General features: G+C 45.3%; 2 protein-coding genes across 8 annotated transcripts in view; one reads left to right on the top strand and one right to left on the bottom strand.

Annotated features, from left to right (window-relative positions):
- Nucleotides 1-25,532, bottom strand: part of SREK1IP1 (SREK1 interacting protein 1) — a 190,655-nt gene that overhangs the window by 67,460 nt on the left and 97,663 nt on the right. The window contains exon 5 of one of the 3 annotated variants that reach the window (XM_059725143.1): nt 4,307-4,506. The exons of the other annotated variants lie outside the window; for them this stretch is intronic. Within the exon in view, the coding sequence (XP_059581126.1) occupies nt 4,449-4,506 (58 nt within the window). The 3' untranslated portion in view covers nt 4,307-4,448. Of the gene's footprint in view, nt 1-4,306; nt 4,507-25,532 lie in introns of those variants that run through there. 3 annotated transcript variants of the gene reach the window in all.
- The window catches only part of RGS7BP (regulator of G protein signaling 7 binding protein), a 90,678-nt gene that overhangs the window by 62,212 nt on the left and 2,934 nt on the right, over nt 1-25,532 (top strand). For all 5 annotated transcript variants that reach the window (XM_059725141.1, XM_059725142.1, XM_059725140.1 and 2 more), the window contains 2 exons: nt 19,327-19,471; nt 20,962-21,032. In XM_059725141.1, the coding sequence (XP_059581124.1) occupies nt 19,327-19,471; nt 20,962-21,032 (216 nt within the window). The remainder of the gene's footprint in view (nt 1-19,326; nt 19,472-20,961; nt 21,033-25,532) is intronic.

Here is a 25,532-nt window from a genome sequence, read left to right as displayed (position 1 = left end):
CTTGCTTTTTTTTGCTGAACAGGCTAATTGTCACAACTACATAGGCTCACTGTCTGGTCGCTCGGGGCACCTATACATGAGTGTGGAGGCTGCTCCAATGCACTGGAATTCCAGTGTGTCAGAACAGACTCGATTAATCACGTCTGCTGGAGTGTGGCAATGACTGTGTCTCATGTATCAGCATCCCCATGCTTAAAAATGGTAGCGAGGGTGCTTGAACTGAAGCTTGTCAAATGAGATTCTGTTCAAGCGCCCCCATTGCCATTTTTAAGTGTGTGGGCGCTGATACACAAGATGCAGCAACACTTTAATTAGAGCGGCTCTCAGAGCCACTCTAATTAAAGCTCCACTCCCCCACCCCCAAAGCACATGTAAAAGTGCCTTCAGAAACAGGCTTTGGGACTTCCTACTTGAGCCACTTCTGTAGCTTGGCATAGACCCCTTGGAAGTGTCCAAGGCTGACAACCATCAATTATACATTTCCACCTTTCCATATTGAGTTAACAAGAACACACTGGGTGCATCTACATGAGACCTTTACTGTGCAGTTGACTAATTAGCTATGCAGTAAACATCTTGGCATCTACATGTGCACCCCTGTTGGACCAAAGTAAACTAATTTACTCCACAGCAGGATAGTAAATACAAGTACTATCCCACTGAAGAGTAAAAAACTCCACAGCAGCGCATATGTAAATGCTGCCCTGGCCGGCTGGGGCATGAGGGTGCTTCATTGTGGGGCTGCCTGCCACCTAGCCACATGCTGAAGCGCCCTTGTGCCCCAGCAAGCCCCTCCACAGCACACTGAGCTGGGGGGAGCAGCCCCTGGCTGGCCATCTGACCCCCTGGGCCCTTTGCCAGCTGCAACTGCTCTGACACGGCTCCCTGTGCTGTGTATAAATAAACTCCAGAGCTTATTGCTCCCAGGCACACATACAAACAGCATGCCTGGGAGCAATATATTCCAGAGCAATAAGCTCCAGAGTTTATTCTTGTGCCTTAATTGCTCATGAAGACACACCCACTATCATTTTAATAGGAACCCATAATTAATTTTTCATTAAGTGATAAATCATGAAGTCATTACCTCTAATTATTACTAGTTCTTTCCATAAGTAATTATCCACACCTGGCCTAGCCCAATATAGGTGTTCTTCACTAACAGATTTCATTCTGTGTTTTCCATGCTACTGCTTATTGATTATATGTTGAACATTTCTCTGTTGAGCACTTCTATCTATGCAAGCTTAAGCACATATTATCCATAACTTAGGCTCATGCTAGTTCCACAGTTAGCACTTGCTGTTATTGTGTGTTAGTTATTGACCATGTCTGAGGCCTACAATAGCTTCTTGTTTTCATAGAGCTTAGCACAACCTGTCAGATGTTTTAGATGTTAAATTCTATTTATCACTGTACTGTACCTAATCACAAGACCCAGGGTGCATCTACACATGCACTTCACTGTAGAGTTCACTAGTTAGCTCTGCAGTAAAGCATTACATCTACACATGTATCTGTATTGGGGCACAGTAAACTAATTAACTTTGCTGTTAGATAGTACTTTTCAGAACAAGTGGAATCATTTAGTGTGCTGAAACGCATGTGTAGACAGTGACTGTCAGTGTGGGGCTGCCTATTGGCTAGCCCCATACCATAGCACCCTGGTGACCCAGCCAGCCCCTCCATAGCATGCCAAGCTGGGGCAGAGCACCCCCAGGCTGGCAGACTGACTCCCCAAGCCCTCTGCCAGGCCAGGGCTGCTCCGCCTCAGCTCAGCATGCTGCACTTCTGGGCACATGTGTAAACACTTGCCTGGGAGCAACAAACTCCATTGTGGACTCTGGCAAATTGTGTGTGTAGATGCACCCCAGTAGCATTATGACAGCAGCAGTAAGAGGCTCACATGTTGGAATGTTTAAGACTGTTGAGGCAAAGGGTATTCAAGATATGTTCTCACTTTCTGGAGAAAATGCTGAGAGAAATACTTCATTTTTCTATTTTATCTTTGCTCTAGTCTCATAATCACTGAGCATTAGCTTGCTGGAGTAATTACTACATTAGTTGTATTTTACCAACAAGCTAAGTGCATATTGAATTCTAAAACATTCATCATTTTTCACCATACTGCTACTTTTCTAAATAGTATAATAAAACCATGGTGTCTTCAACTTTAAGTTCACTCTTGAAAGAAAAAATAATTAATGTATTTGGTAGTACATGTATCTGAAAATAAATACAACATTATATGATTATGTGCCATTGCGTTGTTTCTTACGTATAGCTTTTTAAAGCTTTTCGACAGCATCCGAGTATCATCAGAAATAAACATTCAATTAATTTTCCTTGTCTACCAGGAATATTATGCATAGAAATAGTAAATGTTTTCAAGATGTTCTAACATTGTTAAAATTTGTGTATATATGTGTATCTAACCACTTACCTGTCTGCTAGCCGGTATATAATTTCTTCCTGCATCTTATGTTCCATTGTTGAATTGAGATAGTATTTTCTATTTTCTATTCCTCTAACTAGTCAGAGTAATTTTTAAAATCTCTCTTAAGAGTTCAGTAATTTTTGGAGCCTGCAGAGAATCAGGTCTAACAACATGCAGATTGGTCACACCTACATGCAGCTACTAAATAATAAACTGGGTTCTTGTATATTGACCATTATTAAGCTGCAGATTTGATAAAGGTAATTCACCCTTCTACTTCTCAGGTATTTTCCTAAGTAGATTCTAGCCAACATTCTCAGAGGTGCCTAGCTGGGGAAAGATATTATTCTGGAAATTAATGGAATATTAGATAAGAAGTTGAAGAGTGTGCTTCAAGTATTTTCATTGCCTTTGTGGACATCCACACTTTTGCTTGACTTTGCAGTCAGCTACTTTACTGCATAGTAGAGCATCACTGTCTACATTTGAATGGAAATTGGGCCAGGTTAGACTAATTTACAGTGTCAGTACATGACGGCAGAGTACATTACTGCACTTAAATGCACGTGTAGATGGTGACATCAGGATTAGTTTACTCCAGCTCAGATTGCACTGGAGTTTATCCAGTTGCATTAATTTCAAGTGTAGACATGCCCTTTTTCAACCTCCACATTTTCCCGGTCTCTTTCCTTTTTTTTTTTTTTTTTTTTGTTAAACATTCTACTATGTACTGTACAAAATAATACAGTTCTATACAGTTATTGCTTGAATATTTACAGGTCTCTAGGACAGCTTCACAGCTCTCATGCAGCTTCTGTTAGAAAAGACAGACAACAATCTCCATTATTTGTTAGATACAAAACAGCAGACCAGTAGCCTTAAATATTTCCAGCTTTCTTATGCAGGAAGCTGAGGTAGTGGTTTTTGCTATGTTTATTTATAAATTAGGCCCAACAGACTAATGTTAAATTAATATTAAGTTTGCAAAGTCAAGTACTCAAAAGTTATAAAGCCCCTTTGCATGTATGCATCTGATACAGACTTTAGTTCCCTTTCTTTCTGGCAGGACCCTTCCCTGATTGAGTGCACAGGATGAATAGTGTTCACTTAATAGCCAACATTTGTTTTATCCTTACAAGACCACACAGTGAACAATGAACTATATTTACTGTACAGTATTCAAACTTTGTTCTGTGGATAGAATCTTTAAATTTTCGTCTCAGACTTTTCTGCCGTGGTTATCACTATAGTATGAATTTCTTCATTCCCTAAGATTAATTTTTCTTTACTGCAGTCGTATGAGGTGAGTTGGTGATATTATTCCCATTTTACAGAAGGGAAAATGTAGCACAGATAAATTAGGTACACGGAAATGCCATCTGTACTGCCTTGGCACTGCCTAATTGTCTTTTCTCCAAGTCTGAGCAATCTAAACATCTTTGCACTACAAATCTTCTGACTGGGGGGAAAGAAGAGCTAGGGATTACTAAACCTCAGTTAGAAAAGAATCAATGTAGTTAGCCTCAGCAGCACAGACAACACATAAAGCATTGGACTGCGAATTAGATCATTGGGGTTTTATTACCTCTTCTTCTATAAACATGGTGTGCAACTTTGGCTGAGACACTTCACCTCTGCTTACTCAGTCAAGTGTCTCCTTTGTCTTTAAATTCTTTGGGGAAAATGATAGCCCTTACTATGTCCTTCTACACCAAAGAGTACAATTGATTGCTTTGATATAAGTAATCTTACACCAATGTGCTGAAAATTCTTTGCAAATTGGTTGCTCCTATATTACTTAATAAACCATGCTACATCCCTTAGAAATAAAAGTGTTAAAGTATAAAGATGCCAGGGAGTATTGTCAGACACAGGCAACAAGCCCGAGAACACATTTTTTTTATTTATAAATGATACCACATTTTTATTATAATTGTCATTTTATGAGAAATTAATAATGTAGAGATGTTCTGGGGCAGCTTGGAAGTCTCTGTGCAGTCTTGATAAAATTTCATCTCAGATTCCTGGAAGTGTACATTTTAATAATCTTTGGGCTTGCTTTCTTGACCCTGCAAAATACAGTTGCCAATAGCAAAGATTATTTCTGCCAAGTGCAAACAACTCTTAAATTAGCCAGTTCACCCCCAAAGGGCACTGTTAAAATAGGTTCTCTTGAAGAAACTCCTGTTGTTGGATAACTGAGTAATGACTGTTGTAAATGAATACTGTTGACTGCATCCAAATGGACCAGTCATGAAGCCAATAATAATCTTGAAGTTACTAATTCATTAGAAGCTGTATTTTTCACAACTATTTTAATAGATTTCATAGACATTTGTGATCCAGAAATTTAATAAGGATATGTACAAGACTAAAATTATCAACAACAAATCTTGTTAAATGTAGTTGGGGTCGACAATAATAACTGAAGGCATGCCATGCACAGCGCACTGAGCCAGGGTGCAGCAGCCCCAGCTGGCAGGGGCCCTAAGGGGTCAGCCTGCCAGTCCAGAAGTCAGCCTGCCAGCCCCAGCTCAACATGCTGTAGATGGGCTGGCTGGGGCACTGGGGTGCCTCAACATGGGACTAGCCAGCAGGCAGCCCCCCCACACTGTGGCATTATTGTGCCCCAGCCAGCCCCTCCAGCATCTACATGTGCTCTGCTGCAGCGTTTTTTACTCTGCAGCAGGATTGCACTTGTAAATACAAGTAAAAAAAACAAACCTCTGCAGCAGTGCACATGTAGATGTTGGAGGGGCTGGCTGGGACACAAGGATGCTAGTGTTGGGGGGCTGCCTGCTGGCTAGACCCATGCTGAGGCACCCTTGTGCCCCAGCCAACCCCTCCATAGCATATTGAACCAGAGGGGGAATAGTCCAGGGCTGACAGGCCTACCCTTTAGGCCCCCTGCCAGCTGGGGCTGCGCCACCCTGACTCAACGTGCTGCACATGACGTGCCCTTCAGTCCTGCTGCTGAGTAAATTAGTTCACTCCAACCTAATAGGGGCTCACATGTAGACACCAAGACATTTAGCATGCAGCTAATTAGTCAACTATGCAGTAAATATCTCCTGTAGATGTACCCAAAAAGTAGCTTTGCTGATTTCTATTTTCATAGTAATTCTAATAAAAATTATTTTATTACATTTAACTACTGGTTTCACAGTATTAGGTTTCTCTAGTTAATAAAAGAACTAATTCTCAGTTACCTGGAGTCACTATTTTACTCTAAATTTGTACATAGGTGGAGCATTTTAAGTTTATAGATGGAAAACATTTGCCCTTTTTGTAGCTATTCGTACAAAACAAGCTCATATTTCTTTTCATCACTTTTCCCATACTCATTTTTTGTCACCAGATTCTACACAAATAAGATCATCATGGGCACATCCACATATGCAGGCATGTGCACTTGCAGCAGATCAAATAGCAGTGGCACAAATTTATGCTGGAAATTTTTGCCTCAGTACATGTGCCTGAACATGCACTTTGGTGTGGTTCAAATTGTGCCACTTGGGGCAAACTGACCCTGCCCAGCTCCTGGATCTTCAGCCAGGGGGAGCTAGAGGCTGGGGCCAGCACCTGTGCTTGCTCCAGCCATAGGCAACTTATAGTGGGGGCATGAGGTAGCATGTAACGCCCCTGAGATTGGCCACCACCAAAGCTGCTGCTGGCTTCTGTGGGCAGTTGACACTCGCACACCCCCCCCCCCCCAACGCTCCCCACTGCTGATGCAGCCAGCAGCATCTGCGGGCAGTCCCTGCTCACCACTCACCATCCCCTACCCCACCGTGCTGCCGATGGTTGCAGGCGGTCCCCGCTCTCTGCCACGATGCCCCCCCATTCACGGGAGGCACCAGTCATTCATGGCTCCAGCAGTACAAAAAGCTGCCCTGGCAAGCAGCTCAGGGCTATTTGCCTGCTGAGACCCAGCCAATTGGTATCTGGGGACACTACCCCTTGTGTCAGCTGGACTGCTGAAGCAGCCCTAACCCAGAGTGGCCCCTGCACCCTCTACCCACTGCAACAGTCTGGCAGTGGGGGCTGCTGCCTGGCTGTGACCTGCTGCCACTTGCGACAGCATGCAGCCCCATGTCTGTGCACCAGTCAGACCTGGACGGGGATCGCACAGCCACCTGGGCTGTGCTGGGCACTGCAGAAGAGTCTCCTGAACTTCCGGCCAGCTGCCAGTAGGACATGTCTGCACAGTTGGAATTTGCGCAGAACTGCAGGCATGTCTTCTGGTGCCCTCATCCTGCCATCTGGGCAGCTATTGCGCAGAAGATGGGTTCCTTGCAGTGGCCTGCTTTGAACTGTCGAAGTGTGTCCTCCTGGCCCCAAATGGCCAGGTCAGCACCTCACTGCCCTCCAGCTGGGTAGTGTTGGCCACGAGCAGGTCTCACCACTTGTCTCACCAGCAGAGACCCAGGTGTTCCCTGTTTAAAAATTGCAAATTCTCTGATACAAAAACCCAAATTCTCTCATTAAAATACCCAAAATCCGTGTTCTTCCATGATTAAAATAAATATAATATAAATAATATATAGAGAGATCAGTTGGGCAATGTTTTATTGATATATTTACAATTTTAAAGCAAGATGGAAGCCTACCAGTGCCTCTATCATCATAACAAACAAATTCTAAATATCTATACACTTTGGTGTTTGCTTTTGGGGTTTTTTTTAATCATAGAAAAATCAGAACTGCCCCTGCCCCCTTCGCTCACCAGGATGTGGGGTACTGAGCAGCACTGATATGCCAGTGCCCTGCCTCTGCCCTTGCCGCTCACTCTCAACCCACAGCACTCCCGGCCCCCACCCGGTGCTCCTCACTCAACCCACAGCCCCTCCCTGCCCCTCTCTAGCTCCCTCCTGGCAGCAGCTCCATCCACCAGGACATGAGTCCAGCTGCAGCTGTTTCACTCACTACTTTGTGGTTCTGAGCAGTGCCAGCCCTTACTGTTCTGCTCCCTGTGCCTGTGTCCAGGTTCCAGCAATCCCCATGCTGTTCCTGGGAAGCCCTCAACTGGGGCTCAGGTACTGGGCTGGGCAAGCCCCTTCCCTTCCAGGCTGGCCTTCCCCTGCACAGGCTGCTCTAGGGGGCAGGGAGAATCTAAGCCTGGTTCTGGCAGCTTCTCCAACCTGGAGCACTCCCCCACCCCCACCTCCAATGTCCATCTCTCTCTCACACACCCCTACTGTCACCTCTACCCTTATCCCCAGCCCATTAGCCCCACAAAATGGTTCCTGGAACCAGGAGCCCCCACCCAGTCTGGGGCCACATGTCCTAGCAATGGTGTGGGCATGAGGCAGGGCTACAGTGGCCCCTGCAACCACGGCTTCTGCCATCAGCTCCCATCCCATCCCATTTGGCCAGCTGGGCACGCAGGATGTGAGATTTGTGGGGTTGGGAGATGATGTTTGTGGGGTGTATGGGGCTTATATGGAGGTTTGTGGGGCTGTGAGGTTTGTGGCTGGGTATATCGGTGGGGGATTTGTGGGTGGATTGTGGGGAGGACTGTTTAGGAGGGGTGGGTTCCCCGTCCACCCCCTGCACAGCACACAGCCTCCCCTGCAGCAATGGCTGTTGGGTGCTCAGGGCCCACTGCTAGCAGAGCCCCTCTCCTCCCCTCTCCCCGATGTAGCATGGCCTTGGCATCCTGAGGCCCAGTGCTAATTGTGCCACATGGCATGGGACCGGCCTAGCCTGGAGGTAACATCTGCTTGGAGGACCCAGCCTCTGGTTGCCTGAGCAGGTCCCTGCACCACTTTTTTCAGCAGGGGTTTTGTTTTTGTTTTTTATACCGGGATTTCCTGGTATCAAATTTAGAGTCCGCACTGCAAATATGCAGCACAGGGAACATTTTTTTGTCCCCAGTGTGCCTCTTGTGGTGTCTCAAACTGCTTTGAGATGCTGCAACAGGCATGTGTGCACTTGTCTGGACGCTCCCTGTATGTTCTAAACAGGAATTTCAACCACAGTTCTGTTAAAATATGAGGAAAGTGCTTAACAATTGTTATTTTAAACTTCTTGAGACTCAAATTGTTCCAAGTAGATGAGGATATTCTTGCACCAAGAAATTATTGCAGCTACTGAACAAGTCTCAGAATCTGAGCTATGTAAGTTTTATGCATGGCATTACTGAAGTTTAATGCCCAGGTACAGATTTCTCTTCCTTTATGCTGTACATGCGTTCCTGGAAAATGGTGCATAACTTGAATTCAAATAAAAGGAACCCACTTTACAATGTAACAAGTAGGGATACGTTCCAAGACCTCGACTGCACTGCTCCCCAGACCCATTTCTACAACTTTGTCAAAACTGTCTTGCAACTCATCAACAGCAGACAGTGCACACAAGCACAGGACACTATTATAATGGGGATGGCAACTACAGAAACTTGTGTTGCAGACAACAAGCAAGGAGCACAGATCCACACAGAAGAAGAAGACTATATTTTGGTGCACATCAGTCCCACAGTGCACTGCACACAGCAGCTGACTGCGGGCTTCCACCACACTGATTGCATAAGAGTGAATTTACCTTGAATATAATGCATTTTTAGTATAAACAGGGTCATCACATAAGAGTAAATTTGCACATCCAGAACCCACATAAAGTGAGGAAAATCTGTACACCATTTACTTACAGAGAAACCAATAACTATATAGTGCCATCTATAGATCCTAAATAGTCGAGTTGATTATGTTGTTACTTACATTAGTAAACTATTAGATGCTGAATAAAGACAGAAATGGGTATTAAGTCACAGACTGCTGTCATTCTTTTATTCTTCTCTTAGACAGCTATGAGCTATTTAGGCAAGCTAGCAGTCTTCCCAGCCTTGAGGGAAAATGTGTAGTAGATCAAAGGAGAGGTGAGACAAGAGTCTTGAAGGGCAAGATAGAATGAAGAAATGAAATGCAGTGTATTAAGATAACTCAAGCTCCAGTTACAGGCAGCATACATTTATACACAAGCTGAATAAAAATATATCTGTCACATACACTAATGGGAAAATATTTTATAAGCTACTAGCCTGCTTCAGATTCCTGTTGACTACAATGAGCTTTGTAGCAGACCTCACAAAAAAGCATGTTGACAGTGAACATTTTGTATATCACTTGTATTATAACACTACATTTTACCTGTTGTATAACCTTTTCAGTAAAAAGACAGCTGTTGTGGCTGACATTAAAGTGTCTCACACTTCATATAATGCAAGACTGAGCAAAGGGGTTTTGATTATCTTAAATCGGATACTTTGTGTCTTCATGCATTTTCTTTTGTCAAGTGCTTTGAATTCCAAAGTTACTTTGATTAATTGTGGTCAAATGGTGACATGAATCTTATCACGTTAGATTAAGACAGATTCTATAATTGCTCTCAAATACTTACATGTAGCTCCCATTGATTTTAGAGAAAGTCCTGGTTGAGTATCTGAAGAAAAGATTTGGCTAATTTAAACTAAATTTCAAGAACTCAATGCTTCCTTGCAAAGTATGTACATGCCTGAAAGTGTCAAATTCTGTTTTTTCATAAGTTTATTTCCAAAATGAAATATTATTATTGTAGTATTTGTGGTTATGCTAAGCCATAGTTATGCTAAGTTATAGTTAAGGAGCCAAAACGGAGCCCAGGCAGAACAGGTCATACTGGGTGCATCTACATGAGATGCTCAATGTGCAGAAGACTAATTCTACCATGCATTAGCACGGCAGGCAAAGCCCATGCTAATGCGCAGTAAATTTCGTCTAATACACAGTAGTGTTGCAAAAAAAAATGTTCATCTGCACTAATGTGCCATAGCGCCGATTACAGCACATTAAGTTAATACCTGTCATTACAGTTACTAAACTTAATGTGCCGTAATTATAGTGCATTAATGAACATGTAGACACATCCACTGACCGCTAAATGACCTGATAAAAGAGGCAGTAAATCAAAACACAAATAAGCAAAAATGTCAGTTTAAAGAAGGGAGTTGCTAAGGTACTTGAAAAGTAATGTAAAAAATAAAAATTTACTAATAAAACAAAAATAACAAAACACTTAGAGCTGTAGGTGTGCAAACTTGGCAAAAAGGCAAGTAAAAGTAGACTTCTGAACCAAAAAAAATACAATTTGGCACAAGATACAGGCATCTGGGTATAAATCCTGCAAGAGTTGTTGTTTCTAGCAACCTTGAGGAGTGTAGTTAATGTAAAAAAGTTACTACCAGTCTTTTGGGCATTTCACTAATTTGGGCTAATTGCTACACAGACCTGCTAGTATACTGTCTACAAGACAGTAAACCTTTCTGAGCTTTTGCCACCAGACACAAATTTAAGTTGTTTTTTCTATGTTGCACCCATGCTCTGTTTGCAGGCAACAGCCTCTTCAAGCATACAAACCCAAGCAGCCTGAAAAGCAAAAGCAATAGGAAGCAAAAGGTTACCCAAACACTCTCCCATGCCTCAAAACAACAGTTATGTATATAATTTTTTTTCCGTGAAAGGCAAATACTTTAATACTAGTGTAAGCTATATGTATTTGTACTTTGTGAAAGTTTATTGTGAATAGTTAAAGAATGTAGTGGTCAGACTAACAGAATGTCATTACTGTGAGATTGTACATGCCCCAGTGAATTGTACAGATATATTAAAGGGAAGAATAGATGCCTAGATATCATAGCACCTCAGACTGCCAGGGAAAATAGATATTTAGCCTAGGAAAGAATTGGAAAGAATTGAGCCTAATGGGAAAATTATGCATGCATATCATAGAGAGACTACACAAAGCTTTTGTGATGTAAATTCAGAATAATCTAGTTCCTGTATTGTAGGTGCATCAAAATGACATTAAATTACAGGTAAATGCACAGTGTGCACAGTACAAAAGACTTACAAATTGCAGTTTATGGTATAATTGTTGTTTTCCCATTATGTTTTTGTGATAATACCAAATATATTCCTAAAATAGTACATAAAAGCCTTTGATAATTTGCATTATAGATTTTAAAAAAGAAACCATTACTTCAGTGTGTGGGTTTTTGTTGGGGTTTTGTTTTTACATTATACTATTGCTTAGAGGTTTAAGTACAGGATTTTTTTAACTCATATGCTTGATATATTCTCTGTACTCTATTTGAAAATTAGTGGATGTGTCTAAGCAAGAAGGACAAGCTATGAGAAATAAGAGAAGCACCATGTGGGTGAAGAGAAATTGGCATTTAAATACAATAATCTCCCCATCCCATGTAGACTTGTGGGAGGAGAAAAGAACAGGACAGAGATAGACTTGGAAGGTAGAGCAGATTATCTCCATTCTAATCCTGTTACTACTGTTTTGAGTGAGACACTCTCTATGTCTCCAAGAGAACCTAGGTACAGAGTGCAGCCACATCTTTGGAGTCAATGGCTGGATCCAGATGTTCAGGCATGTGTGGTTTGTGGTGCCCCAAACCTCTTTGCGGCTCCACAAACTGCACGTTACAAGTTAAACCATGCACAGTGCTGCTAATTTGCAGCACTGGGGCAAAATTTGCTAACAGGATTTCCCAGCAGCAAAAAGAAACCTGAAAAAAGTGGTGCAAAGCACACCAAAGTGCTGTGTGCCAGGACAAACATGGAGATGGAGGAGCAGGCTGCAAAGTCCCTGTGCTGAGGCAGTCTGCACCCCGGACAGCTGCTCCCCTGCTGGGTGGGGCACAGTGTGCCTTGAGACGGGGGAGCAGGCAGGCCTGAGCTGGCTGCTCTCCTGTTTCCGTGTGTCTCAGCATGGGGGCTCTGATACAGAGCCCCTGCACTGAAGCACATTGAGCCCCCATCTCAAAGCATGCTGCAGCTCAGTCAGCCAAGGAGCAGCTGGCTGGGGCTCAGACTGCCTCAGCGTGGGGGCTTTGCAGCACACAGAGATGTGGGAGCAGTGCCTCAGCATAGATTATAGATGTTAAGGTCGGAAGGGACCTCAGTAGGTCATCGAGTCTGACCCCCTGCCCTGGGCAGGACAGAGTGCTGGGGGCAGATGACCCCAGCTAGGTGTTTGCCCAGTCTCCTCTTGAAGACCCCCAGGATAGGGGAGAGCACCACCTCCCTTGGAAGCCCATTCCAGATTCTGGCAACCCTTACCGTGAAGAAGTTCTTCCTAATGTCCAACCTAAATCTGCTCTCTGTCAATTTGTGGCCATTGGGTGCCCTAGTAAATAGAGCATCTCCTATTCTCTGCTGCCCTTCCCTGATAAATTTATAGGCAGCCACATGATCACCTCTCAGCTTTCTCTTCCAAAGGCTGAAGAGATCTAGGTCCCTCAGTCTCTCTTCATAGGGCCTTGCCTGCAGGCCTCTGACCATGCGAGTGGCCCTCCTCTGAACCCTCTCAAGATTCTCCGCATCCCTCTTGAAGTGCAGCGCCCAAAACTGGATGCAGTACTCCAACTGCAGCCTGACCAGTGCCACATAGAGGGAAAGCATCACCTCCCTGGACCTGTTCATCATGCATCTGCTAATGCATGATAAAGTTAGCCTTGTTTATCACTTCATCACATTGACAACTCATGTTCATCTTGGAGTCAGCTATGACTCTGAGATCCCTTTCTGCTGCTGTGCTGATGAGAAGGTCATCCCCCAGGATGTAAGTGTGTTGGTGGTTCTTTTTGCCCAGGTGCAGCACTCTGAAGCACCGTGTTCCTGAGCCAGCCCTCCCTGCAGCATTTGGAGCAGTAGGACAATGTGTCCCACTGCAAACCACACAATCAGTGGCATGAGCTGGAACACAAAGTAGCAGCACAAATTTGTGCTGCTACTATTTGGGCTGCTGCAAATGTACAAGCCTGCTCATGTGGACACGGCCAATAAGAATACTTCACCAGCAGAGTCGAGATTCCAAAGGAGCAAGGTAATCATGGGGATACAGAACCTGTATTGTATTCCCAAGCTTAAATAGGAACAGGAAAAGATAGGAATGACTGGACGCGTCTACATGAAATGATTTACTGTGCAGTAGAGCCAACTACTACGCAGTAAGCATCTGCGTCTGCACATAGACGCTTATTGTGCAGTAATTGGCTCTACTCGTGAGTACATTTCCTACCTGCAAAGTAGCGCACATGTAGATGCTGACTTTGCTCCCGGTCAGCCCCACCACTAGGTGCTGCAGGCAGCTGTCCAAGGCCAGCAGCACCAGGACTGCTGCACAGAGGCCTAGCGAGCCATCAAGGGAGCCATGCTGGCATTCTCCCTGGTGCCACGTGCTGCCTCCTGGGGCTGCAATGGGTCCCAGGAGAAGACTGTTGCACTGAGGCAAGGCTGGGATCCTCATGCAGTTTGCACAGGGTGGGCACTCCAATGCCAGTATTTATGAGGGGCTGTCAGGCTGCATGCAGGAGTGAGGGCATGACCAGTCAGCACGCCAGCGCTACATAAAGGTCAAGGCCTTGAGGGCACAGTGGGTCACCATCACTGACCATAATCACTGATCAGGGGCTGCCCACAAGTCCTTGCCCTTTATGTGGCAACTGGACCACATCCTTGTGCCCTGGGACCCTGGCTGCAGCTGCGCCTTCTATTTGAGCATGGGCAGCCTGCCCAAACCTCCATTGTGACCTGGCACCCGTGGTGACACATCAACAGGGCTCTCCACCCTCAGCATTGTCCAGCAGCTCCAGGAGCCTAGGCTAGTGTCTGCCCCACCAGCTCTGCAGCCTCAGCCCCACCCATGAGGCCAGGCCAGCCATGGCACTGCCAGCCACAGCACCACCAGCAGCCAGCAGCTCCAGCTTCTCCCCAGAGGGGGCCCCTGCTTGGGTAGCTGGATGACACACCCCTATGCCCCAGGACACCACCAGGACCCATATGCCCTTGCCATCGGAGACCACTGACACAGGTTGCTGGACACACCAGCCCCACCCATATGGTAAGCCCCACACTGGGCGGAGGACCCTCCTCACCCTGGCACCTGCCCTCATCTCTGATCCCCCTTTCCCACCCAACCTGGCCATGCTTCCCTGGTCCTAGGTTCCCCCCACCCCCACAGCATGCAGTTGTATTGAGCAGCCTGTGCCCCTGCAGCTGGGTGGATATGGGCCTCTCACATGCTGAGGAACATGTCAATGTTAGCAGCGATGTCCTTCTCAGCTGCAGGGGGCAGAGACGTGTAGCACAGCCACAGGTAGCCCTCCAGACAGTGGTGGAAGCTGTGGGACAGGAAAGGTTTATCCGCCATACCGTCGAGGCTCAGGGTTCTATGCCAGGAGCACAGGTGCACCTGGGGCACCATGGGAATCAGCAGCAGCAAGGCATTGTGGGTTGGGCACCCCTCGGTCCATGCAAATAGCTCCTCGTGTTATGCCCAGGACACTTAGAGCACGGGCACACTTGAGGTGGCTTGGGGGGGAGGGGGCTGGCCAGAGAGGCCCCCTGCAAGGAAGGTGGGGACATGGGTGGCGTCTCATCCCAGTCATTGAGGAGCCCCATGCCAACTGAGCCCAAGCACCATGAGCTTGGCAGCAGCACAGGAAACAAGCTGGCCTGCAGCAAGAGAAGGGGGGAGGTGGGTCTGGAGCCACAGTAGCAGGTGCTGCCTGGGAACAGGGCAGGGGAGGCAGGCTGCCTGTGGCCAGCACCCAGCAGCCCCTGGGGAGCAAGCAGGGGCTGGGGGCTTGGCTGGTGGCCACCTAGCCCCAGACCTGCCCGGCCGACTTACAATGGTCCATGGGCACCTGTGCACGCACAACCCCCAATCTGAGGCCAGACAGCACATGGCCCTCTGGCACAGAGCACCTTATCTCAGAAATGTTGCAAACTCTCACAAACAGCTTCTTCTGGTTCTGCAGATCCTGCAGCTGCATGTGGAGGAGAAGCATCAGTTGGCAAGTAGGATGGTGGCTCAGGGTCACTGCCAGCCTCAACTGGGGCCCTGTGGATGCACTGGCTCAGGTAGTGGTGGACCCAGGACCTCACACTCCTGCTGGACTGCCTGGTCACCATAACAAGGGAGTGCCTGGCAGACTTGCGGACTTGGCGGGTGGACGATGTTGCCCAGCAGGATGCTTGATGGGCACAGTATGTTGGCTGGCAGGATACTTGGCAAATGGAGGACGTGGCCCGTGAGGAGGTGAGGGACCAGCAGTGGGACCAGGGAGACCAGGAGTTCAGGGAGAGGCTCCTGGCCCTGGAAGAGTGGTACATTGAGGCCCTGGAGCAGCATGTGGTCCTGGTAGCCAGGGCAGTGGAGGCCACAGAGGAGGACTGCTGGGTGCTGGACACCATCCTGGCCCTCACAGTTGCCACCCACAACCCAGCAGCAGGCCTCCCTATGGCCCTGAGCTGAGGTGCAGTGTCACCTCCACCAGCCAGAAGCCCCTGGCTCAGGCCCAGCACCAGGTCCCCCACCACCTAACCCCTCAGCCTGGGCCCAGTCTGCTGCTCACCCCAGTTGCACACAGCCCCAAAGCAGAAACTGCCTGCAGCGAGGCCAGCACCACGAGCAAGCCTTGCTGGTTCTGACCTCTAGCTGCAGGAGGAGGAGCTGACTGCGCCAGGAGAGCAGCACCCACCATCAGTCCTGAGTGATCCCTGGCCAGCTGGGATTGCCATGAAATGTCCACCCTCAGGGGAATGGCAAGAGTGCTGGGTGCCTGGGCTCCACCTGTATGTGTCCCCACCCCCACCTCCACCCTGGGAGGGCATACACACAGCACTTCTAAATAGTACAGGGAAGAGGGTGTTTTATGGATGGTGGGTGGAGTGGGTGTTGGAGGGGCTCTGTTGAGAACCGGGGAGAAGGGACAGGCTCTGTTGCTAGGGAGGGAGGGTCTGTTTCTGTGGATGGAAATAAAGTGCTTTTCTGAGAACTGTCCACAGTGATTGTGGTGCTGGGGGTGCATGGTGGGGCAGGGGTCCATGGGCAGCCATCTGAGTGGACTACAGTGGGGAGCACAGTGAAGCTGCTGAGGTGGGTGCAGTGAGCAGGGGACTTGCCACAGCAGGCCAGCAGGGCCAGCAGTATGGCAAGCAAGAGCCCAAGGCACGGCTGTGGGATGGAGCAGCCTTGGTGGAACAGGAAGAGGCTGCAGCAACAGAGCCACCGTGTGTTGCCACGACACCCTGCTTGCTGCTCCCAGCCAGAAAAGGGGCTTGCCAGGGAGCAGTGCACAGGGCTGCCTTTTGCAGATGGCTGCTGGCCACAGGCAGCTGCAGCCAGAGCCTCCAGCTCCCTAGTGGCAGCAGGGGCCCAGTGCAGGGCCGCAGGCAGTGGGAGCAGTTTGCTGCTAAGAGCAGCAAATCTGCTTCTGTGTCCCTGCACGTGTAGATACATGCCTGGGAGAGTTTACTTGAAAGTAAACTGCTCCCAGATTATTTGCAAATGCAGATGTACCCACTAGGGATGCACGTGCATGCCAGTATGTTGAGTGATAGGAAAGAAGAAAAGCAGAATCTCCTCACAGCCACTCTGAATTATCAACTGAGAGTTTGTAGTAACTTTCTTCAGAGTTTCTAGGTTGATCATGTCTGCCACAGTGCAGTTTGCCTCCTGTAGGACTCTTGCCTAAGCCTTTTTCTTTTTTTCTTGTTTTTGAATTACTATAGCCAGTATTCTAGCCCAACAACCAGGAGCAATGATCTCTGAAAATCTATTGGTCTGACTGGGCACCAACTAAAGTCAATGGGAGGCTTTCCACTGACTTCTGAGAGTTGGATCAGGTCTTGTCTTTCTATTAAGGATAAAGTATATATATACAGGACATATCCTCCCTCCTGCACAGATTATATAACATATAGTAGAAGTAGTAAACCTAAGCTCTTGACAGTCTTCAAGCAGAGCCTTTTTTATTAAGAGATTCCCATTTATTTTTGAAGTTATTTTTTAGCAGACGTTCTGAATTTCAAGGAGTGCTTCATGAATGGGTTAGGATTCAACAAAATTACTAGTGAAAAGCTCCTTTCAGTTGAAAAGAGCTCTGTACCACTTGTTCTTCCAAAACCAAGTGAGACTGCCTTTGTGCAGAAAAAAGATTGGTGCAGACTCTGAATTCCTGTCATCCGTAAAGGAAAAAGAATCCTTGTTTAAAACCGAAACACTTTTAAAATAATGGTAAAATTTAACTAACATCAAATGATAACAATAATAGTTTGCATTTTCTAGCAACTGTGAAAAATTGGATCGCATACCAGAACAATCATTTTAGTAGGGAAGTGATAAGCACAGTTATATGATAATTGTCTATTTTATTATGAGCCTGTAAACCTCAGTACTCTGAAAAGAGCAGAAAGTAGCTAAGAGCCTCAGACAGTTAGAAGTCTAGCACTGAGATCCTGATAAGACAATGGCATAAACAGGACTGGACAATTGGGAGTAATTTAAAATAATACATGATTATAATGCACAGAAAGACAGAGGGAGGTTTGACTGAAAAAGGGGAGGTAGGAGGAGGAATGACCTGAAATGCTGGATGATGGAAACAAGTAATTTCTTCTATCCTGTAATTACTCAGCTAATATCTAACTAGGCAATTTCTTGCTAAATTTAAGATTAGCTGCACATTCAGACCAGAGATTGTTCAGAATTTCTTATTGATTGGTGGGTCTGGTTCTCAGAACATCGGTGGTCTCAGGTTTGTCCTGATGCAGAACAAGGGCATTTTTTTCAATCTCTAAAAATGTTGTGAAATAATAAAAAAAATTTCCTACCAACTCCTAAGTAGACCCCAGGTTTTATTTTAAAATTGATTTATTTTCTTTTGTAATGTCTTACTTAATAGGAGTTATTTATTCACTGGCATGTTGACATTCAAATGAACCAGTCAGAAACAGGAACTTTAAGGTCTGAGAAAGATGTCTGGAAAGCAGTCCTGCTTCAAAATTCTTATTCAAATGATAACACTAAAGGAATGCATCCCATAATAGTGCTTGGTGGTAGGCTGCACTCAGCACTAGAGACAAGAAAGGCTGAAGAACAGCCTTACCAAGACACCAGCCAATCCCACTATCCTTTACATCTCTTGCAGTCACCACCTACACCAAGCCCCACCTTTCCTTCTCTACCCCCCTATACGTAGGGGTAACCATATGTCCCAGTTAGGCTGGTACAGTCCTGGATTTCATAAGCCAGGGCTGGCCAGTTGGTCAAAAGTCCTGGGCCAGAGTCCAGTAGGGAGGTGAAGTGGTATGGTGTGCCAGGCAGGTAGGCAGGCAGGAACCATTGATGCTGTGTGGGAGAAAGGCGGGTGGACTGGAGCAGACACCACCCTGCCTGCACATGCTTTACGGAATCCAGGACTGTTCCAGCCAAACCAGGACATACGGTCACCCATACCTATTAACAGCTAGGATTTGGGGATGAATATTGGCAAGTATGTAGCGCTAATAAACTTCTCAAGTACCCAAAGCGATATTTTGTCTAATTTTTCATCATAACAGAAAGTAATACAGACTAGGAAACACACATTATGATGTTCATGGATGCCAGAGCTTTTTAAGTCATTGTTATTGTATATACTTAAGCCACCATTTAATTTTGCTCCATTTCATCTTTGGCCCATAGTTGAGATATTGCACTTTATTACTAGGTTTCAAATGGGACTGTTGCATAAAATGTTCAGCAAGATGCTTATAGGAAGGATTTTGGTGGGCAGTATCTTTTATTGGACCAACTGCATAGTTGGGAAAGATTTAAACAAGCTTTTGGGCACAAGGTACCCTTCCTTAGGCTAGCAATATGCTTAGCCATTTGACCTTATTCATATGGCTACCTGGCTGTGAAGCACACCTCTCATTAGTACATGATATCCTTCCTCTTCACTCCCTGTGTTCATGCTGAGTATGCATTCACATCTCTCCAGGTCAAAATATATTTGTATAAATTGTTTTCAGTAACAGGGATATATTTTGCTTTGTCTTAACATTTTAAAGGAAAAGAGCCTTGTGCCACCAAGATTGTAGACAGTAAAATGGAGGAGAGTTCAGAAGTACCTATTTTAGAGGACACATCATCATCACCAATAGATATTCAACAACATTCATGGCAGGTTTCCACAGATATTGAAAATGCTGAAAGGTATGTGTAGCATTTGTTCTTAATACTGGAATTTGTCTGATACTTTATTCGGTCTTTTCCACAGACAGTCAACATTGTTACTGTAAAAGTTATCAGTGAATTAAAAGGCATTTAGCATTTCTTTAGCACCTAATATAACTTATAATAACAACTAATGCACAGGTGCAGAAATGGGCCAATAGTGAAATATTTCATCTAGCTGAGTACCAGTGGGGGCTGCTTTCAAACAAAACCTGCCTTCAGAGGAGAGACAGAGACTGATTCCATCTGGTCTGAACCAGGCTCCTAGTTTGGTCTCCAGTTTGGTCTCCATTTTTGCACTCAAATATCAGGTAATGAAGATACCCAATTGGCATGAATTGTGCCTGCCGATAATTATACATGTGTAGAATAAAAATAATATCTGATATAAATTCTGTTCATGTTGTACCTATCGAGGCACAGGAGCAAATGTCTAAGGCTCTTATCAAAATCAGTAGAAAGGAAATGATAGCCACCAGGCCTACTCCCTTAGCACAAGAGATTCATTTTCAAGCCTTTGCAGTAGTTACTACTGAAAGCATAATGTTTACTATGTTTTTTGGAAAAAGCCAAATTCTGTTCTTTTGAGTTGCTGATTGGCTGAAGAAACCTGAATAGAAGAAACAGCTACCTCTTTCACTCTAAGACCCATGAAGTCCTAGTGCAGAAGTGCTGGTCTACACATAACATTCAGCACCAAGCCCAACATTGAGCTTATTTTTCACCTTCAGCTTTTCGGGAAACAACCACCTCCCTTCTATAACCTGCTTTGGGAAAGGGAAAACTTATTACTATAACAAAGGGTATTTAATTTCTCCCCTTTGACTTCTGAGTGGCCGAACTGACAGTTCTGCTGGCTGAAATGTTCTCCTCTTCCATAGAATTGGAACTGCTGTAAAACTCAATCAATATGAAGAGATTGCACATGTGTTACTTTTTTAAGCACAGATCATGTGCCTGGCACTGTACAAGGTACAAAATATAGACAACACACCTTATACACCTTACAAAAGGATGATACAGCCTACATTGGTTCTGACAAGTGCCAGTTGTGGTGTTTATTGTACATTTCTCCCCTAGGAGTTGGCCTGAACCCACCAATTTATTTCCTAAAGACCATTCAAGAGCCATAAATGGTAATTATAACATCATCCCAGGCTAAATTTGAAACAGAAAACTACCAATTACAATCAAATCAGCTCAACAGTTTCTCCTTTATTAAACCTACTTTGGTGTTTTCTTTGCAAGGGTATATTCCTAATGACGCAAAAATAAAGAGTTTGACTAACACTCATATGTGAACCAAATACTTGCCTATTAGATTCAAAGGTCTTTACCCTCACTTTTGACTATTGTCTTTTAGTATGTCAGCATAATGCACTACCACAACAAAGAAAAAATAAGTTGCTTATATTTAAAGTCTCCAAAAGTTTGATCTGTTTTCTCAGTTTTATGTTTTGTTTCCACAGAGATATAAGAGAAATGAAAAACCTTTTAAGTAAACTCAGGGAGACTATGCCTTTACCATTGAAAAATCAAGGTGAGTCATGTTTTTCTGACCTGTGGTGTAAATTAAGATATATAAGAGTTTGAGCTTAGCTTATAATTAGAGAATCAAGACTGTTTTCTTGCAGATGTTCTAAAAAAATGTAGTGGGAGAATTCATGGCTGTAATGAATTCAGCGGGAGCTTTGTCAAACTTCAGTAGGGCTGTGATTTCACACTAAATTAAAACTACTGTACTTTGAAAATGTAGAGCTTTTATACTTCTACTAAATTGATCTGTATGGGAGGGAGGATGTGGCAAGACACCCAACTGATTGTGCCTAGTACCTATGACAAAAATGAAGGTATACACCCTACTGGCTCCAGCTGCATGGTAAGATTTTCTACTCCGCAGAGACATGCATAGTCAATGGAACACTTGTAGCTCAAGGTTAGTGAGGCAACTGCCCTATTTAGGTATATGTGCCCTGAAGCTAGCAGCTTTGACCATAATTTGTTTTCCCATCAAAACAAAGTATGGCTGGATCCTGCACAGATGCACTGTCAGACATGTATAGGAGCAATGTATTCTTTTGCATTAAGAGGAAACTTGGTTTCATTGTGGTTAAGAGCATGATGGAAAAAGTTTATTCCTCATAATACATATTATATTAGTATTTCCATAATGCTGAATAATGCCATGTACACAGACAAAAGATGAAGCATACAAAAGTTATATTGGGATTTCATCCCAACTAGCTAACAGTTTAGTGGTACAGCCCTCAAAGCAGAGTACGAGAAACACACACACCATACTCCTAAAACTTTAGGGAAGGCGGTTGCAAAATATTTGGAAGGAGATGGAGAAGATAGCTAAAGGTTATTTATTATGTATTTATTTATTAGATTTATATGCTGACTTTCCAAAAAAAGGACTCAGGGTGGCTTGCATTACAACACAAAACAATTATAGAAGCAGAATCAAATAAGGTACAAAGCAAACTCTCCCCACTCAAATTCAAAAGCAATCCACCCCACCCAGTCTCTTCCTCTCCCTCCCCTTCAAGACCCAAGCAGCCCTGGCCATTTGAAACACCTACCAGGAATACCTTGAACAGCAGTTTTACACCTTGCCCTTCCCAGATCCAGATGCATGTGCATGCCAATATATTGAGTGTTGCACCTGGTTCCCCTAATGGAAGACCCACCCCTGAGCTGGTGTCCTAGGATCCTTATACAGTTCAGGAAGAGATGGGAATTTCTTCAAACAGAGGAGGGAATTGGATCCAGGTCACCCACATCCTGGTTGAGAGTCTAACCACTGAACTGTGATACAGAAGGTTAGGGCACTACCAGCATTCCCTCCAACCTTTCAAAGGAAGGCAATGGCCGCCACCACACTTTGTGCAGAGGTATGCTAAGACAGAGCTTCTGATAGAGCCCTCAAATGTGATAGATATGGTAAATCCCAACAGAGTTTAGGCCTGAATTGTTTAACACTGTCAATACTGAAGCACTACTAGGTGCACTCAGAAAAAAACACCTTTAAGTGACTCAGAAATGCAAGAAATATGGATTTTAGATGTTAAATATGGATGTTTCCAGAGTTAGGCAGTAACTAAGAAGGGATTACAAGTATCTGTATTTTTAACTTAGGTGCTTATATCTTTGTGGCTTCAGTCCCCATTACTTGTCAGTTTGAGAGATGATAATCTAAGATCACTCTTGAAACCAGATTACTAGATGTAGCATTATTTTTTTTCTAAGATCAGATGGAATTTTGTTCATATTTAGCATGCATTTACTACTGTAGTTGGGTTTTTTCCCATAGCTCTGAGGCCAATAATGAGACAGAGTTCTTGTATTTTTATCTGATTTTAATAGGTATAAACACTAGCCCTTATGAAGTAAAAAACATCATTATAAATTATCCAAATATACTGAGTATCAGAAAACTGAAATTTCACATTTAGAGAATTATAGCAGGAATCTGGCATTTTAGTTGATTTTCTAATTAGTAATTTGAAATTCAATTGAGATTGTTTTGGGTGATACTGTGATTTATAATTAAGCAAGAGAATTGCTACCTCCTGAAATTAGTTACCTAAAGTAAAGTATTACTAAAAGGACGTCTTGTATGTCATGCATCTCTATGCTCTTATTTTATGTTACAGTGACCACGTCTGCATGAGTGGCAGACTGCATATTTGTTACTTATGCAAGTACTAAATGACTGTGCAGTAACCCAGCATTACTGCTCAGTACCGTTGCCACATTTTTTTCTGATGCTACTGCACAGTAGCATTACATCACAGTTAGTGCCCTGCAATGCTACTGCACCATAGCATCTTATGTAGATGCACCTAGTAGTGTCTAGGGACCTCTATCAGCATTAGATCTATATTGTATTGCATAAATGTGCCCTAAAAGTTTCACTGCTGTTCCAAGATGAACTGCCCATCAGCCACTTTTATTGCCAGATGGGAATGGCACCCACTGATGATGTCATTAAGAATCGCTGCCCAGCTGATTTAAAAGCTGGTGGCAGGGAAATGGAGAAAAGGGCAGCATCACCACTGGAGACAGAAGGCAGAGCTGCTCCCTGGGCTGCACATGGGCAGTGTCAGCAGTTTGGGAAGTATACTGGTAGGGATCCAACAGAGGTGTCCAGGATTTATTGAACAAGGCACCATGCCGGTCCGGCAGGGTGGCCAGACTAAAGAGGACAGCGTCGAGGGACCTTGGAGCCACGGATGTTGGACCCGTGAGTGGGGCAGGCTGAAGCCCCATACCCCAACTGTTCCTTTTTTCTTTCTTTCTTCTTAAATTGTTTTGTGTTTCTCAGGGCCTGAAAGCAGGGAGAAGGGGCCAAGGGCAGCCTCCACAGGCCAGAAGGAGCCAGGATGGCATGGCAGGTGACAGCATAGCGAGGGAAGACCCAGCATTTTGACCACGGCGGTCCGATGTCCAGTGTGTGGCTCGCACTGAAAGAGGCCAGGTGATGAGCGAGGAGATGGAGGCAGGCGAAGTCATCAGAAGGGCGAGCCAGCAGTCCAACATTTGGCCATCCTGAGGGTTGGCGCATGTCTGGGGTGTAGGGGAGGTGGAGCCCCAACACTGAAGGGAGAAACCAAATCATGGCAGGTGAGTACTGGGGCCTCCTTTGGGGTGAACATGACCCAACATCAAGGCTGCTGGAACACACCCTGCGTCCAGCGCCAGGTGCATGCTCCAAAGTGGCAAGAGAGTGCCTGCACAAGGCCAGACAGGTGCAAAGTGGTGCATTGGCTGGGAACCTTCAAAGGGCCCTGCCAGAAGTCAACAATATCATGATGCAGCCAGCAGCAATGGCCCAACCTGATGTCCTGAGCCAGAACCTACAGGCTCTCACCCAAATAATAGACATGAAGCAACAGATGTTGGACTGGCAACAAGATTGACTGTGCCACAGTCTACCTGCTTTCAAGATGCCCAAAATGACCCAGGACAATGACTCAGAAGCATACATCAAAGCATTCAAGCGGCACGCTCTTATGACTGGATTGGATAAAGGGTATTGGGCCAGTCATCTGGGGGCACTTATTGTAGGTAAAGCACAGGCAGCATACCGGGCCCTAGCCTGAGACAAAGTTAGGAATTATGAGCAGGTTAAGGCTACCATTTTATATAGACTCGAGATCAACCCAGAGTACTACTGGAAGCAGTTCTGGGCCAAGAAGGCCCCTGATGAGAAACAGTCCCAGATCCTGATGCAATTGCTTTGAGTTCTGAATAAGTGGTTGAGCCCAGCCACCTATGACCAAGAAGTGCTGGCTGACCAAATACTCCTGGAACATTTCCAGAATTACTTAGATGAGCACACCCAACAATGGGTCTGCCAGCACTCGCCAGCCAACTGTGAAGAGGCCTTAAGATTAGCAGAAGCTTTTGCAGTATCCGAGATGGTGTACAGCTGGGAGAAACCGGTGCCGAGCCCAGGGAGCACTCACCCATGCAAGGCTGAGAAGAGGCTAAACCCTATCAGGAGCAGACCAAGGGAGATGGTCTGCTTCCAGTGTGAGAGAACAGAGCACTTTTCACGAGAGTGCCCAAGCAGCCCCATGGAATGCTGGAGGCCTGACAGTTCCCCAAAAGGGCAGACCAAAAGACGAAAGGAAATGGACATCAGTGAGCCGATGGACTGCAGTTATGCCTCTGAGGGAAACAGTGCCATGTGGAGCCATCCCATCAGGAGAATGTGGGTGGAGCACCGCCCCGTCAAGGCCACGCTGGACTCGGGGTATGCCCAATCATTAGTGCAGGCTGATCTCGTCCCACTCCAAATGGTTAGCAGAGCAATGCCAGTGAGGATGGTCTGCTTCCATGGTGAGACAGGAAGGGTCAAATGCCGGTGGATCCAACTTTGAGTCATGGAACATCAAGGGGATCTGTTAGTTGGAGTAGCCCCATGCCTGGTGTGTGATATGTTGCTGGGGCATGATTGGACCCTGATTTATGATGTCCTGGAAAGGGTGCAGGATGCTGAGAGCAGACATCGACAGCTCAGAGATCACAA

This window comes from Alligator mississippiensis, chromosome 3 (genome assembly GCF_030867095.1).
Source record: "Alligator mississippiensis isolate rAllMis1 chromosome 3, rAllMis1, whole genome shotgun sequence".
NCBI classification, from domain to species: Eukaryota; Metazoa; Chordata; order Crocodylia; family Alligatoridae; genus Alligator; species Alligator mississippiensis.
This window is presented reverse-complemented; position numbering and strand designations above follow the sequence as displayed.